The 18,332-nt window shown below is 34.2% G+C and overlaps 2 protein-coding genes across 3 annotated transcripts; one reads left to right on the forward strand and one right to left on the reverse strand.

Moving 5' to 3' along the window:
• Positions 1-6,243: 6,243 nt before the first annotated feature.
• Positions 6,244-6,612, forward strand: LOC113771624. The gene has a single exon (XM_027316197.1). It carries the CDS (start codon positions 6,244-6,246, stop codon positions 6,610-6,612), a length of 369 nt encoding a protein of 122 aa, XP_027171998.1.
• A 1,953-nt stretch (positions 6,613-8,565) lies between these two features.
• On the reverse strand, positions 8,566-16,340 carry LOC113770726 (WD repeat-containing protein DDB_G0290555-like). Of its 2 annotated transcripts, none has more exons than XM_027315289.1 (12): positions 16,070-16,340; positions 15,791-15,906; positions 15,079-15,108; positions 14,857-14,993; positions 14,471-14,650; positions 14,291-14,354; positions 14,089-14,196; positions 12,827-12,980; positions 11,102-11,191; positions 10,700-10,755; positions 9,642-9,699; positions 8,566-9,176 (listed from the first exon to the last, which is right to left on the reverse strand). In XM_027315289.1, exons 1-12 carry the CDS (start codon positions 16,149-16,151, stop codon positions 8,866-8,868), a joined length of 1,386 nt encoding a protein of 461 aa, XP_027171090.1. In that variant the 5' UTR covers positions 16,152-16,340; the 3' UTR covers positions 8,566-8,865. The 2 variants fall into 2 exon arrangements, with proteins under 2 accessions (XP_027171090.1, XP_027171089.1); XM_027315288.1 differs by having other exon boundaries at positions 8,566-9,179.
• Positions 16,341-18,332: the final 1,992 nt, after the last annotated feature.

Genomic DNA, 18,332 nt, shown 5'->3' on the forward strand with positions numbered 1-18,332 from the left:
AATTATAATGAATAATAACTTGATAATGTATTAATATTTTAATATTTGACTATTTGCTAAAATTTGATTATAGTAAATTATATAATAAATTTTGATTAGCCCTGTGGGTGCCCCGGGTAGGATAGGGAAACGGTAGGGGGAATTAGTGAGCAACCTCCCCGTGCACAACGCTGCCTGTTGCCATCCCTAGTTTTGGTTTAGGTCATACTCCTTTGTCACATACTAGGCCTTAATCAAACCGGTCAAACGGTCACCTTGGTGAATGACAGAGGGATGTTAGTGAGCAACCTCCCCGTGCACAACGCTGCCTGTTGCCATCCCTAGTTTTGGTTTAGGTCATACTCCTTTGTCACATACTAGGCCTTAATCAAACCGGTCAAACGGTCACCTTGGTGAATGACAGAGATGTCCGACAGGTGAATTTAAGGTGGATTAAATTCAATATTTTTCCATTTTAACGCACACTTTTCACCAATTATATATTGGGTGAAGAACAAACTCCGCTTTGCACCCTTATAATTTATATCACTTCCTGACCTTGGATACTTTACATCCTGAACTTGAGAACTTATATCACTTTCTTACTTTGGATACTTCACATCTTAAACTCTCCAGTTTATCCTATTTAAGTCTAGTCAATGACAACTCTTGCAAAGTTAACGGTATAGAGGATCTAATAAATCAATCATAATATACCAAAAGTAATAAAAAGGTACCAAGGTATTATAGCAAAAATAAAATAATACATTATCACTAATTTGCATCATCTTTTATTTCATTAATTTTGCCAACAATATTAGTAATTGAGACCATATAAATAAATGATGATATGCTATAGTCAAAAAAGTTAAGAGATCATAGTTGGAACAAAATAGTCATTGTCATTGTTAATTTTCACTGCCCATTATCTCATTAATTCTGTGAACATAATTATTGATTGGACTTAAATAAGACAAACTTGAGAATTTAAGGTGAAAGTGTCCAAAATTAAGAGTTTATGGCGTAAATTGAAAAAATGATACAAGTTCAGGGGTGTAAAGTAGAGTTAATCCTTTGGGTAAATTTTTTATGGAGTTCCAAAACTATTCTAATTGTTAAATTTTGACCCCTATCTACTTTAAATTTTAAATTGACTCATCAACAATTAAATTGTCAAATTTGGATTTCGTAGTCCTTTTTTTTTTTGTTTAATCTGCCAAAATTTTTACTTTGATCCATCACCCCTAGTAATGGAGATAAATTGAAGAATTAAAACTTGACACTTTTAATTGTTGAGAAACCAACTTGAGACTTGAAATAGGTGAGGAATGAAAAGTACACAATTAACATAGTTTAGGGGCATTCTTGATATTTTATCCTTAAAAAATTGTCATACTATGAATGAAAGGAAACTCTAAACCTAATCCCATCTCAAAGTTATGCTTAAATAGCATTCTAAGGTATATCTTGCAGTTGACTGACACAATGAAAATGGTACCATAATTCCTTGACAAACTCAAATTTTAATAGGTAAAGATAAGTCACAACCTAACTGTTTTGACTTGGCTTCCAATGCATCAATTTTTGTTCCTCAAGTCCCAGGATAAACTTTTTAGGGCATAAGCAGTATCTTATTTTCATTACAACAAATCACTAACTATGAGACAAGTTGAGATGAATAGATGATGTCCTAAACACCCCAAATCTTTAAACACTTTCCTCAAATATTAATTAAAGATTAGTTATGCCCGATGCTTTCAAGTTTCAGAAAACTGATAACTATGTCGTGATCAGATCATGAATTAGCCTAATTAATTAGCATAAAAAAGTTCAATTAATTCAGATGTGACAATCTTGAGGATATTTGTGTAGATTACTTCGTATTTTATGCTTCTAGACTATAGAAGCCACATCATATCATAAAAGTTCTTCTAAAGGAAAAGTAAGAAGACAAAGTCACTAGCTATCAAGAATAAAATTCCCTAGCTGTCCACAAAAAAAAATGTCATCGTTTGACTAAATATATTAATATGCTTGTTTGTATATTGAACAAGTTTTAGAGGGTCCCCTACTCCTCTTTGATGTTAAGGGAAGCCAAAACGAAATTTAAATTTGGCATGCTGGTTTAGTCTCCTTTGGCGCAAGGGGAGTGTTCCGACTGAAAGTGACCAAATTAATTAATGAAGGGAAAAATAGGAGGTTTGAAAGATCTCTTTTTCAATTTCAACGTGCTGATAATTCTTTTTCTTTCTTTTTTTTTTATTAACACGATAATTTCTATTCTATTTCTACTTCCAAAATTTTTTTAAAAAACCTAGATAAGATTGCAGGTCGAGAAATCTATATCCAAGGAGGGACTTAAGTGGCCAACTCAGCCCATGGTTTTCCCCTGTTAATTTATCCTTACGGGCCGGCATGATACGTTACAAAAAGACGTGGCCTCAGTCAAAATTATAGTGAGCGTAAGCGTAATAAATATCAAGAATAAATAATATTTTCAGGTTTTATAAAAAATAAATAAATCAAACAATCATTAATCCCACTAAGGTTTTTTCTATCTTGTTTGTTGGCCTCCCAACTTTGCCATGAAAGAAGACGGCTAAATGAATTAGCTCCTTTCAAGGTCCACGTGAATATAGATTGAGATTAGAGAGGAAATGAAAATTTTATCAGCTCGAAATTCTACTTCTATGTTTAGAATCAACTGGATTCGGATCTAACTTCGATTGATTTCGTGAAGTTAAAAATGCCATGCATTCACAACAAGAACGATGTAACTGTCATTCAAGAAGGATACCTTTTTTTTTTCTCAAGTTTGAAGGATGTATAAAGGTAAAGAAGTAAAAGATGGCATAAAGCTAAAAGCGAGTCTTTTGTGGGAAATATGGAAGGCGAAAAGGCAGTCATTATATTCATGAGGTGTTGAATAACAACCCCCAATGTGATCCATAATATCAACAACAAAAATTATGTGAGCATTGACGGAAAAATGACCTGACGGAATGATGGAAATATCAAGATTAATACAACAGGAAAGTGAAGAAGTTATGCAGAAGAATGGTATCAAGATTAATACAACAGGAAAGTGAAGAAGTTATGCAGAAGAATGGTGGGTTTTGGGCATTGTAGTTAGGATCTAAAGGCCTCCTGATTGTAGCTTGGGCAGGGATAGACGATGTAAAAAGCTCAGCCTTAATTGGAAGCTGAACTTTGTGACTTATAAGAACATGCCATGATGAAGGCTAAAGAAGGGTGAAGAAGGATGAAGATCCAAACCTGTTGCTAATATTTTGCTTATACTTAAATTGTTGCAGGAATGCAAAACTTGAGTTAGCTATGATCCGTTTCTCGCAATGAATCTTCTGTCCCACATTTTATAATATTGCTATTTTTCCTTCGTAAACGTCGTATTTTAGTTCTTTTTGGTTTCCTTAATATCTAATGACTATTAACTGAATAATGCACAATATTTAACAAAGTTAAAAATCAAAATGCATAAAAAATTGAGATTTTTTAAATGAATTATCTACTTATTTTTAAAATTTTCATTATATATTATTTTTTATACTGTTGTATTTATTTTTTATTCAATTAATAGTTATTGGATTTTAAGAAAATAAAAAAAACTAAAACATGATATTTATGAAGAAAAAATAGTAATATAATAAAAAATGAGACGAAGAGCAGCACGGGGATATGACAAAAGATCCGTTGTATCCTTTTCTTGTCTCACAAAGAATGACAATGTAGTTAGCAATGGCACAGCTAAACTAGCTTTGGATGGTAATCAGAACAGAGATCTGAAAAGGAACAAAAGTAATCGAGATGAGAAAAAATGAAGGAAGCGGAGAGAATTTTGAGAAGAGACAAAAAAACGATGAAAATGATAAGGAGACAGAAGAAACGGCTTCTGTTTTGTATTTGTTGGAGTATTCTTTGTCTCTTTGAAAGTTCATCCAATAGTTGGGTAATTTAGTAATTTCAGTTGGGGTGGGAGGCAAGGGTTCAAACCTTGCCTCCCACCAATATGCCATTCTTGTGGCTTGCTTCAAATCCAGACGGGTGCGTCGTGCACCCGTTTGGTCCGGTGGTGGTTCTGTCCCCATCGGTCCCCATAGGCTCAGTTGAGCCTCCCCGTAGATAGAGTAGGAGTAGGAGTAGGGTTGATAATTGACAAAAAAAAAAAAAAAAAAAAATATGTAAAGTTTACTATGTTCTATGATCGTGTCCAACTCATTTATATGAGCTATTTGAGCTTGATTGAAATTTGGTCAATGGAATCCAAGCTCAAACTTTGGCCAAGTAGGCTCACAAACATTTTGATTGAGTTCGATTCATTTTCAATCCCAATTTAAAAATTATTTTAGCTGCAACATTCAAAGAAAAGAATTGCCATATACTAATTACTTATATCAAAATTTTCATAAAAATTTATAACTTAACACGTTTGCAACTAGGGATTCATGCGAGCCAAGCTGCTCGCGAGTAGCTTGTGAGCAGCTCGGTCTTGCGAGCAGTTCGGTCAATGACTTCGCTTGAACTCGATCAAATCAAGTTCGAGCCGAGTCTCGAGTTACTCGAGTATACATTCGAGTCGAGTTCGAGCTCGGATTTTTGCAGCTCATGGCTTGACGAGCTACTCGTTAAGTAGTATAATTTAAATAATATATATGTATTATAATTATAAAATGACATTTATGGGTATAATTTATATTGAATTTACAAGATTGATCAAAAAGCTCGATTGATTAGTTTACTCGACTCGATAAACCTTATCGAGTTGAGTCTCGAGCTTTTAAGAACTCTATCAAGCTCAAGCTCGAGCTGAGATTCTCTGACTCGGCTCGAATACACCCCTATTTGTAACCCTAATTTAAAGATTACATTAACTAGAATAGTGTAAAGAAATTAAGGTGCATTGAATGTACAAGGCCAAAACCATTATAAGGGAAAAAGAAAGGAGAAAATTTTTTTTTCTTAAAAAATAAAAGCACATATAATTTATGTTCGACATAATTCCTTAATTAGTGTTCATAAATAGATAGAATTATGAACTCTATACCACAAATTTTGAATGTATTTCAAATGTAACTCTATACCACAAATTTAAAAAATCCAATAATTATCTTACTTTTTTCTTTATTGCCTACTCACACACGAAATTATAAAATAATCTAATATAAACTATGACATGAATTTGAAAAACACGTATGATTGTCTACAAATTATGTTAAAAATGCCAAATATAAAACATTTTCTGTTTGGATTGATCATTTTTTGAAAAACAAATTTTTCATATACAATATTACAGTAATACAAAAATACAAACAACCTCAAAAATATCAAAAATAGCTTAAAAATAACTCATTTACAATAAAAGTTTTTTACCTACATTGCTAAAATAAAAATATTTCAAATATAATTCCAAAAAAAACTAATCCAAAAAAAGATTCAAGAGATGATTAATACTTATCAAAGAATCAATTGAGTAAGTTGATTCGCAAACATTTGAATTGAGTTCGATTCATTTTCAATCCCAATTTAAAAATTATTTTAGCTGTAACATTCAAAGAAAGGAATTGCCATGCGCTAATTAATGATATCAAAATTTTCATAAAATCTATAACTAAACATGTTTGTTCATAAATAGATAGAATTATGAAAATTTCGAATGTAACTCTATACCACAAATTTAAAAATCCAATAATTATCTCACTTTTTTTTATTGTCTGCTCGTACACACACGAAATTATAAAATAATCTAATATAATCCTACTATATGAATTTCAAAAATACGTATGATTGTCTAAAAAATATGCTAAAAATGCCAAACATAAACATTTTCAAATAGCAAAAAATCCCAAGAGATGACAATAGTACAATACTTATCAAAGAATCAATTCTCTTCCTCATTCCTCAATCGAAGGCAAAACCGACTCCGTACTATTTACTCCACAATAGTCAAAGACCGTTTCTCCATTGCATTGCATCCCGCGCTCGAAAGCTTAAAATATCCTTCCTAACATTTTTTCCCATTTTTTTTAATAATTCAAAATCAGCCATTGTTTCCCTTTCCCTCTCCCTTCTTTCCCTCCTTATCTTCCCGCCTCCCCCGCCCCCTACCCACCCATTTCTTCCGTATATATTCACACACTCCCACACCCTCCATAACACGCACTTCCCCCATCCCCTAGCCCACTGCCCACCCCCCAACCCAAAAAACCCCACCCAGACCAGATACTTCCCGCAACTCCATCGTTAACCATGAACAGCCGCACCAGGAGACAAGCTCCAAGAAGGGGGGAATCGCCTGCGTATCTCCGGTACTTAAAGCCTGGGGCATTAGCCCAACTGAGAGACTCGCGAATCAGCGCCAGAGCTCACCGGGTTGACTCAAAGCCAACTCAGATCTCGTCTCCTCCACGACCAGCAACTCCGCCACAGATTGGGCCTTCTGACGGGCCCTCTTCTCCTTGCTTTTCGGCCCGGATCTATGGTCCTCGCTGCCCTCAGAGGAAGAAACTCGTGGCCGCTAAGGGTCCTCTCTTTGTTGGCCCGAATGTTACTGGTCATGCCCAGGAGCCCGGCCCGATTAGCGATAGTAGTAATCTTAGTGTTCTTGTTGCCCATTGAATGCAACTGTAAAATGCCAAAGGTTTTGTATTTTTAGTGTTTTACCTGTTGTAGATTTTTTCTTTTTCTTATTCAGAAAATATCCCATCATGGATTTAATGTAGGGAAAAATTTTTGTTAATGTTGGTTTTAGCAATAAAAAAAAGTGATAGTTAGCCTTCATTTATATGCTAATGATGGTATTATTTTGCTAATTTTATCACTCTTGACATTTAATTATGAATTAATTAGGGTTTAGATTTAGTTAACTTAATAATTTAAGCACTCTATGAGTATTTAAAATAAAAAGCAGTATGTTATAAGGATTAATGACTTAATTATGTTGAATTTGTTTCTTTTTGGTAAATTAATGCGTACTCTAAAAGCAGCTTATAAAGTCTATGAATCTTATATCAAAGATGTTTCTTGTCATAGTTATGATTTTATTTAAGTATAATTTATGGTTGATGTTTGTTTTAGCCTATCTTGATTGATGATTATGCATTGATTGTTTGGATCTGTGCTTTGTTGGCATTGTGTTGCATTTCTGTCTTCCCCTTTTGTGTTAATCTCTTATTACAGTACTAGTATTATTTAGGATGGATATTACAAGAACCTTTTGCAATATGAGATTGCATTTTATATAAAAAAAATTAAATATATAAATTGCAATACGTGTTGTAATTTTTCATTTTATGACACAATTACGGTTCTTTTAACATTTTATATGAATTATAGATGATAAAGTTAAAATTAAAAAAATCATAACAATATTAAGCAATACTTCCATCCATTACGCCGTCACTTAAATCAATATTATTAAACCATTTCTTAAAATTAACAAATCATAATAACTTAAGCATGTTATATAACTTAAGCTTGCTAAAATGGTAAATCCTAATTCTTTAAGAAAACTCTAAATCCTTTAATAATCGGATCAAATTTTTAAAACCTCTACCTTGCATCCTTTAAAATGCTACGCGAGGCCAGTGTTTGTTTTTAAAAATTTTATCGAATTGTTTGGATTGTTTTTAAAAATTTTGATTTTAAAAAATTTTAAAAAAAAAGTTTTTCTGAATTGTTTGACTATCGCTCCTATATGGCACGATGCCTAGTTAGATTTTAAAAAAAAAATATTTCTGAATTCTCTGGCCTTTCCTACATCGCGCGATGGCCAGAAAGATTTAAAAAAAAAAAAAATTTCCCTGCCCGTCACGCTTACTCCGTGCAATGGGCATATATTGATTCCACCAAGCCTAACCACCATATTTGACAGACTTTTTGGGTATTTAACAATATTCTGATCAACTGATCCTCTTTTATTTGCTAAATAAAAATATTCCTAAATCACTTCATTTACTTCAAGAAAATAATTACTGATAAAACAATCTGTACTAGTACTATCAGATCATAATGCTATAACTTATAAAAATATAAATTTAAAAAATAAAAGAAATATTTGCAACGAAATACACTTGTACCAATTTAACTCTTATAAGCTCAAAACCGATTTCTTATGAACTTTATATATATTTTTTCAACTTCTTTGCAACTAGTGCCCAAACTTTCAAATTGTTATGATCATTATAAAAATCAACTCAAAATAAGTAAATAAATTATATCAAACTCTTTCACAATCACAAAAAGGAAAAAATTAAACAAAATTCAATTTATTATAATTTACAAATAAGATATTGCATAGTCATCCAAAAAAATGAGTAAGAAAGGATATCGAAGAAGAAAAAAGAGAAGAAAGTGACTTTTGTTTTCTTTTTTTCAATTTTTGGGCTTCATCTGTTTGACATGTGAATTATGTATCAATTGAGGATTAATGTAATCTTTTTACAATTACTAGAGAAGGTAAATGATATTTTTAAAAGCTCAAGGGAGCCAAGTGATATTAGGAGAAACTTCCAAGGAGGTTTCTGATATCATCCCTTTACAGATAACCACAATCAGAATCAGAGGCAGAAATGGCACAGACAAGAAAACAAAGTGAAAAAAACTCATTTTAGAAGCAGATTTTTTAGCATGAAATGCTGAGAGTCAAAATTTGAGATCCTACAGTCAAAAGGAATCTATAGAAGCCAAACATCTAGGATCCATCTACCCTCCAGAGCTGAGGTTGAGTATTTCAATCTGCTAACAACTTACAGCATGCATCCTATCCAACAGGAGCCGAGGATTTACATTTATGATCCCAGAGCAAAAACTGATCCTGATGCATCTCGTCTCCAACTGACTAGTTAAGCAGCTCATTAATTAAGGAACTCATCACTCTATGGCAAATCGCTGTTCTTTCCTATTTTTTTTCTTGACTTTGTCGCTTCCACTGTGTACTTTAGATGCCTTTTTACGTTTCACTGATACCATTTCCTCAACAACTCTATCTGGTATTTCACTGAAATCTTTTGGCTGAGGCAGCAGATCCTTGTTCTTGCTTATTTTCCTTGACTTGAGATTTTTGTTTCCCTTGTGCATTGTGGATGCCTTTTTCCGTTTCGCAGGTAGTGCACCTTCATCAGTTCCATCTGATATGTTGTCTGGAGCTTGTTCCTGTTGTGGCAAATCAGCAGGAGCAACTTCTTCTGCACAAGCAAAATTCCATCTCAAAACTTTTTTATTTTGTCAGCCTCCAGCCCTACTAGCTGAGCTGGCTCTTGGGCAATTTTTAAATACAATGTTACTATAATATTGGAGCTTTCTACCGAACAGGCCACTTTTTGTAGTCAAATTATATGAACAAGGGATAAGATGGGGAAAAACTCAACCAGGGAAAAGGAGACTTATACAGAACAGAGACTTGGTTCGCTCATGAAATGGAAACAGTTCTTCATGGGGAAAAAGAATTAATCCTAAGTCTTCATCTATAACATGCAACACTACCCACACCCAGCAGAAAAAGTGTATAGCAGCAAGCTGGAAAATGTGTAAAAATCACTTCATATCCAGAGATGCTCAATTTGTGCACTCTGAATCACACACCAATTGAGATCAGTCCACATTGCAGTTTCAACATAAGCAACATTAACAAAAGAGAATAGACTCACTTCCATTTCTATAATAAGAATCAAAAACAACATCGTGAAGATGCTGCTTCAAGAAAACCTGCATAAAACATTGAAAGAAAAAAGTTAAAATACTGAAAAAAAAATTGTTCAACAAAGAAAATGGGTTTGAAAAGTGAATCCTGAATAAAATTAGCACCATATTCACATTTTACTCACAACTTTATTTTCACACACCCTCCTAGCTCCAGAAGGCCTCCTAATTAATTGGCCTCAAAATGTAAGACCTAAATGTATTGTTGAAGGTCAAGTCCAAACAAAATTGATTTCAAGATACAAATGCTTCAACACCTCCAGTTTCCAGTTTAGAACTTTAAAGAGGGGAAGGGACTTGCATAGGGCTAGTTCTCCATGGATTTAATGAAACCAAGTGGGGTCGGAGGAGGGCTATAATAAAAAAGGAAACAAAAGCCAGTGATAAGCTATGCCTGCATTTCTTAAGACGTATATATACTCCAAATTTGAACAAGGAACCACTGCAGCCCTCAACCAATGACATGTTACTCTAGATGGCCAACATAGCTAAATTTGTTATCCAGTTTGACTTGTCACATTATCTTAATGCTTGTTTCCAATTAAACCATTCAGCTTCTTTAATCCAAGTTAGTTCATGGAATCAGGAATCATTCAAATGAACAACAAAAATAAGATCTTCCTCATTAACGAAAATCCCCTACACAGTCAAACTTCAGCAGATTTCATAGAGAAAACAAAGATTCTACTGAAAAACCTATCAAACAATAGCCGCACTTGTGCGAAAATAGCTGTCCTTAGAATAGTACACATACATAAGCAAAATTTCCCAGTAAATTAGTACTATCTTCTCAGCAAGGTGTAACCCACAGAATTAGGTAGCAGAGGTTATTCCTCCACATCTCAATGAAAGGAGGACACAACAGGATACAAATTTAACAGAATATTAACCTGACATGCAGATAGGGAGGGGGAAAAAATAACATGCATATTGATGATAGCAAAAAGGAAAGAGTTTTTGAACTGAGATCATCAACAACTTTACAACTAATAGTCTCAAAAATTACCGGAGACAAAAGTTGTCGTGAATTTATATCCCAAATGCGCAGATAGTTGTCCAACCCTGAAAAAGAGTACATTATGTTAGCAATCAAACTCATGAAAAGACAATTCTTGGAATCAGCTGCAACTGTCTAAGAGCTGCTACTCCGGTTCAGCTACATCAAAATTGAAAATGAGAGGATGGCTTAAGATATCTTTCATGATACAACAAACTATGCATTACAATGGGTCTGATACCATCGCTTTCCGCCCACACAGGGCCTCTAATGCTTTGGAGGACAGGGTGTCACAAGGACAAATTAGCCAAACACCTCCCCCCACTCTTCCCCCTCCCCAGGAAAAAAAATTGACATTTCAAAAGTGTAATGGGAACTTTTGTCTGGAGTTAAAGAAGAAACAATACTTACCACAGGATGCTATCACAGGAAGTTCTGGATGCCTCACTATGGATCTAATACTTCCAGAACATTTCCCAATGAAGCTTCCCAACAGTTTCCCTGAGATACACAAAAATCAAACATTAAACTTGACTGATTCATCAAACACAGAGCAATTCCAGGCTTCTCTGAAAAAAAGCCCGGTGCAGACTACATCTTGTGACTTAGGGATCATGAGAAATAAAAGAATTCGCAAGTGAATTAAATAAATGAGAAGATGTGAATTAGTGACACTAAATATGGTATAAGTAATAATATGGATGAAGACAGCTTAGCCAAGATATATGAAAAGGCCACAGCACTGATTTCGGAGGTGCAATGAATCTTTTCTTTATATACTTATTTATTTATTTATTTATTTGGGGATGAGTAAAAGAGGTTGATAAAATCAAATTATTAACATAAACAATTAAAAGACACTTGCCTTAATAACCTAAAAGAATAATCTCTTGTAGGGAAAGTGAAAAGGCTTATGATACTGCACTCAATGCATTTTCTACAGAAATCCCTACAAGCACTAGTATAATTTCAGTATACTGTTGTAGACTCTAGTACATGGACTTTGACTTGATCTCATATACTAACAACAATTATTACCAGTAATATTATTTTTGGGATAGTGGAACCCATATTCAATAATCTAAAAACCAAAAACAATAAAGACACAGAGCTAATCTATATTATCTCCTCTTAAGTAAACATCAATTAGCTACTATCTAGAACAATTCATGCTGGCACTGTAGCCTGCTTTTTGCACCAACCAACATATGGAATGGAACCATCTGACATCCCTAGTCTGAGATGAGAAATTGTAATGTAACCATTCACAACTTTTTTCCATTAAAAAATCTCATATTTCATTTAACGCTTCACTTGTTCCCCTCCATGGACGATCTTCAGTCTTTTCCTTTGTTCATAGATACAGCCCGACTTAAGACTAATTTCCATAGATCCAGCTTGGTGCAAAACATATCAACCAGAAAATTCAAAACTAAATATTCCAAACTTCTAATTCCACATTGTATCAATAATAAACAGACAAAAAGTCATGGCTATCAGGGAAACATTCCAAAACTGCATAAACAGAATCAATTGAGAACCCAACTGCAAGCACGTAAATGTGGCGATTCAAATTTGACCTCAATGCTCACCCCACTCACCAAGAGAGGCCAAGTTAAACTGCCCACAAACATTCACTTCAATAGAGAACTCAACAAAATGTAGGCAGTGGATTTTAGGCTGCTCAATTTTTGAGAACCAAAACTAAGCAAGAATCTACAAGGGAGTAATAAGAACTGAAGCCAAGCACAAACCCCATATCAATGAGTATAAACATGCAAGTACTTGATCTTTGCCAGTTTATTTAATTTGAAACGAACAATTAATCGACCAAAATTTTCAAAAACAGATTATCAATATTTTGGGCCAATGGCTACTTCTACATTCATACTTCATGTTCCACTCCAGCCAAAACTCTCATAAACAGATCTAAGAGGCATGCTTATGATGACACAGTGTGATACCACAAATAAATATTTTCAATAGCGTAAAATTTCATATATCAGCCTTTATAACTTGTAGGCAACCAATAATTTTTTGGACCAAATCTCAGTCATGGGGCAAAAATACAACCAAACAACAAAAAGAACATGAAACAAGATAAGCATGAGATTAGATGCTCATGAAGCTCCAAACCTGTGCGAATATCAAAAGAAGCTAAGTCTCCTGATCCATTTCCAACATAAATTGCATGTCCATCTAGGTCTCCAGCAACAGATTTGATAGCGGTCTCTCGAAAGTCAAATGACATGATGGGCCTTCGTTGAGCAGAAACATCATAAAGACGCACCTGCAGAAATCATTATGTAGAATTTTTCTGATCAGCCAGAGACAACAACAGGCGGCAGAAATATGATCTCCCCAAAGAAAATAACAGGGAAGAGTCCGGATATTTTGTTTTTAAAATTCACAACTACGTCATGTAGGCAACAAACCATGCTTCTCCAGTCAACTCAGTTTAGCGCTAACAAACTATAACACCACAAATTTCCACGAAACTTCTGTCATAACATGATTACCACGAAGACAGAAAGGCTACAATTATAAGCAACACACTTTTAAGGTTTGCAAAACAAAGGGCATTTGCTTTCTCCCTATTCATAACCACTTAACCAATGCTTCTCACCCGACAACTCTTTATGCAACTTAAGTAAAGGTTAATGTTAGATGAAAAAAGATTCAGTGGTTTAAAGGAGCAGCAGAGATCAATCAAAGACCAAATTTGTAAAAGCATCATTTTCTTTTTTGGCTTTTCCAGTTTTTGCACTTAGAAAGTTCACTTACTTCAGTGCATAAAAAGTGCTAGGCTCTTGGTTCTTTTGCCCTAAAGCACACTGGACACTTACTTAGAACTCATAAGAACAGTCTATTGTGTAATTAACCAAAACAAGAGCAGATTGCTTTAAAAAATTTTAGCTTCCCTTTCGTTTACTGTATGGGAAGAAAATCTAGAGATAGAAGTCTTGACAGGATTTTTACCAGGACAGAGCAGTTAAACAAGTAGCAATGCATTTCATGGTAGGTATAAATACAGAAATATAACTCTTGTTACTAATATTACTATGATGATTATTATCATTTAACACAAAATTGAGCCATCCCTTTAAATCTCTGAAAAATGAGAAGAGCCAAAAAAAAAAGCGCAAAAATATTGATGAAATATTGTGGAGAAACTCTGAATTCAAAAAGTCACTTGCTCATGTCACATCTGCTTTAAAACAAGAAATGGAGATCCCTAAGTACTTAAGAGATATCAAAGCCCAACAATCAAGAAGGAAGGAAATGTACTTCTAGTGGAATATAAAATTATAAAAAGTTAAGGCACAAATTACATCCTTGGTGTAGGTGAAAGTCATGCACCTGACTGCATGATCAAACTGTATTCCTTTAGAAAATACCTGGTGAAAGTTAGTGCCTGACACAAATTTCCGGTGATCTTCGTTGCCTAAAAATGATGCACACGTGAACCATGTTGGGCTAAATATGCCAAGGCTGTTTTTAACAGGCTGCAGAAGATAGAAAGTGGCAACCAAATGCCTCAGCCAGCAACTTTAGGAAAGTCTTTCACATAAATCACGTATACAGAAAGGAAAAACTCACAGATTTGGCATTCCAGAGTTTTGAACTTGTGTGAAGGTCCCATATATTAACCTCAACTCCTTTCCTATATTACAAAAGAGAAAGTTTCCAGAGACCTTCAACCAAATCACCAGAAAGTTCATTCATTCTCTATAGTAATGCATTAAGGATGCTATCCTATTGAAGCTTACAAATACTTACCCTCCAAATAATGCATAGCATTCACTTTCATCCACTTTGGCAAATAAGATGTCACCAGAACCACACGCATTCCAAGTAGTCTCTGTAGCATTACCTTTACTATCTGTTTGTGATTGGGGGATTTCAATAGCCCTCATGGTTGTGCACCCTTTAATTGTACATGTAAGAAAGGTACATAATCTAAAACAAGGAAAGAGAAATTGAATAGGATTAAAGAAATGAAACTGAAGAATAACAGCATATTGCAAGATGTGTCAAATAAACTGCAGCTTATGGGCTACCAGAGTTTTAAGTATGTCCATGTATGCTTGACTATCTTCTTTTGAAAGTAAACAAGATCAATGTAGTAAAATTCTACATTAACAGAAAGCATGTCAAGATCTTACCTGGATGATGACTCAATACTCTGCTTCCTGAACAAATGCAAACCAACAATGGCGTCACTTTCAGGACATACATCAGTTTGACTAGCATTGGGAATTGAAGCTTGAAGGTTTCCATTGACAGGACTGAGAATTTCAATCTGAAAAATTGGCATGAAATCAGAAAGAGTTACTTGGGAAAGTAGACAAATTGCTTGGTTTAATATGTGAAGAGAAATGACTCACCAAACCATTTTTTCGAGCAACACCTAACAGCTGCAACAGATTAGCAAAACAAATCAAAACAAGTGTAGACTTTATTGCAACTACATTTCAGCAGTTAATAGAAAATCATAACAGCAAAAACGTGTTAAAAGTAAATTTATGCTGATATATTTCAGTTATATGCATGCTTATAGAGATTACTCCCTTAAAACCAAATATCCCATGCTAACAGTAAATATGCCTACAAAAAGCGAAGAGATATACGTAAAATACAGTAGCAGAACTCCACAAAAAGTCACTAATTATATTCTCCAATAAAAAAGTCAAATTTTCCATTGTAAATGCAACCTGTATTTTGCTTTGCTTATGCAGAATGATCAATCATAAGCAATAGTAGGCCTGCAAGCATGGTGCACCTCATACTTCCATCATTTTTACAATTCTTCGTGGCCAATGAAAAGCATCATCAACAACTAACATGGTGATTAAACTTGCAAGTATGTTTGACAGATTTCAAGTTCAAGCTAGGCACTTCTCCAAATTTATACACCTTCTTATCCAACAATTCATTATTCAATTTTGCATTCAGTTCCAATTAACCCACAATCTCCACTTTCCTTGAAAAAAGCATAAAATTTTCAAAGAGAACAGCTTTTACCAAGTGAAATTATTCTACCAAACATTTCAGTCACAGGAACACTTAATCAAATCAAGCGATTCACAAAATTCATACAGGTTCTGACAAACGGTCGATAATCGATGCAGCAACAATAGCTCTTGTAGAATCAGGTTCCCCCCACGTTTCCACCACCTTAGGAACTGATTTTTCCTGCCCTCTAGCTTCAATAACTATTAACAACCAAAAAAAACCCAAAAAATTAAAAATACTAAATTCATGAGCTCAAAATCAGAAGGGATATCACATCTTCACCCAAAAAAAAACTAACTTTGACAAGAATAAATGAACAAATAACTAAAAATGCAGTAATTGAGTTGAAATTAGTATTAGTACCTTTTATTAAGCCAAGACTATCGAAGGTTAAAGCTCGAAGTGGAGGGCAACCGGGGTTATCTACAGTACTAGTTCGGGGCATTGTTCTTTTTTCTTCTGGGATTTTTTTTAAAATTTTCTCGAAAGATGTTAACCGGATAATCAGTGCAGGAGTGTGTTGGAGGTTTAGTTGGATAATCAACGGTTGGTTTTCGTACTCCGGCGCGAAAAGGGGTGGTGGGTTTAGGAGCACCAGGCAGTGGGAAAGGCGCCGGTGGTTTGGGGTTTCTAGCGACGACGACGAGGGGCTGGCCGCGGTTGTGCCTGAAATTTTCAGTTTCAGGAGGCTGGCAAAACTTAAAAGTTAATTGGGCTAAACCTGACAATTATGTCCAAAACCCAATAACCCAACCAAACCCATCCATTAATTTGAGAGGTTGGGTTGGGTAAGTTGGATATTGGGTCAATTTTAGGTTGGGTAATAAAAATCCACATATATTTTGGACAATTTGAGTGTTAGATACCCATTATCCAACTTAAATTAAAAAACAAATAATCAAATTACAAGGGATGAGATCTGGGATACAGAAACATTTCATTGTTCATGAAACAGCATGAGACATGAGCCAAAACAGGGCCTCCATGTATGGATACTTAACAAAATTATATGAACTACTTAACAATAATACTTACTTGCATGCGTCGACGTTTTATTATTTTCTCATGTTCAGGGCATTCCATTCCTTTTGCTTTCATAATATTTTTCGTCACTTCTTCTTTTGTCATGCAATCAAATATAAGCCCATTTGGATTGTTATTTTTTAAAAATTTTATAAAAAATATACTGAAACGATTTAATATATATATATAATAACAAAATAATTAAAAAAATGCGTTCAATAAAATATAAAAAAAAATTGGGAAAAAAAATAATCCGAGCAAGTTTGCAGACACCATATCATATGTGTGCATTTCCCACTTCTTGTTGTACTAGTACGTCATTTCCGTTCTCAGTTCTAGTAGACTAGTTTAAAAAGTGAGTGTGTGTTTGTATCTGTGAGTGGTTTAGTGTGTGAAAATATGTCTATCTATGTGAAAATGTGTTTATGTGTGTGAAAATTTTTTTGAAAAAATCGCCAATTTGATTCCTAAACTTTTTCACTTAAACCAATTTCATCCTTTACGATTTTTGTTCACTAATTTAGTCCTCAAACAATTTTATCGAGTTCAATGTAGGACTTATTGGGTGGCGCCATTGCATTTTATGTATTTTCCACGGCGGATCAAGGATATAATTGGAACGACAGGTTTAATTATTTAATTATAGGGATTATAATAGCAACTTTGACACGATGAAAGAAAAGAAACCTTTGAAAATTGGGAGAGGAGCTCATAGAAATTAGGGCAAGTCGTCGAACTTGGATATTTGCAAGTGAAATGCAATCAAGTAGAAACTTCGACAACTCCGCCTCAAGTTGATATAGCAGCCAACACTCAAATCTGGATAGCCGAGCAAGTGGGCAATCGACAGGGGTAAAAGGAGGGAGGGTAGAATTCTATAATGGGGATGAGACAGTAATTTGTCATTGTCGTGAAAAATGTAGAATTGTAACTTCATGGACATTGGCGAACCCAGGCAAAAGATTTCATGGATGCATAAATTATGGGGTAATTTTTACAATTAATCACGACATATTGCTTGCATATTTTGATGTATTATATAATTTACTACAACTAATAGCTGGAATTAATGGTCATTGTAGACCCCAAAAGCCTGCAATTATTTTCTGTGGTATGATCTACCTATGCAACAGATGACAAAAAATATGATGGCGAGAATTTTGAAGAATTTGAGGAAAGATGAGGAAGAAAATAATTTCATGAAAATTGAACTCTCTAAGCTTGTAGAAGAAAACAAGGCATTCAAAAGTGAAATTAGGAAATTGAAAGCAGCAAGAAAGTGGCTAATGTTGGTCGTGATTTGCATATGTATTATGGTTATTGCTGTACTATTATCCAGTGACAATGAAAGGAATGTCAACTTAAAAATGCTACATTAGATCCTGCTGTATGAAGTTAGCAGTTGAGTAATTGCTTCATGTAATTTGAATGCTATAATGTTGGAATGTAGACATTGTGTATGGAACATGTTCATGTACTAAAATGAAACATTGTCTCAAATGATGTTTTTGTAAAATAATTGAGAGATTTTGTCAAAGTTACTGAGCACATTATCTCAAACGACATCGTTGTAAAATGATTGAGAGATTTTGTCAGTTGTTGG

The sequence above is a fragment of the Coffea eugenioides genome, chromosome 5, assembly GCF_003713205.1.
Source record: "Coffea eugenioides isolate CCC68of chromosome 5, Ceug_1.0, whole genome shotgun sequence".
Lineage (NCBI taxonomy): Eukaryota > Viridiplantae > Streptophyta > Magnoliopsida > Gentianales > Rubiaceae > Coffea > Coffea eugenioides.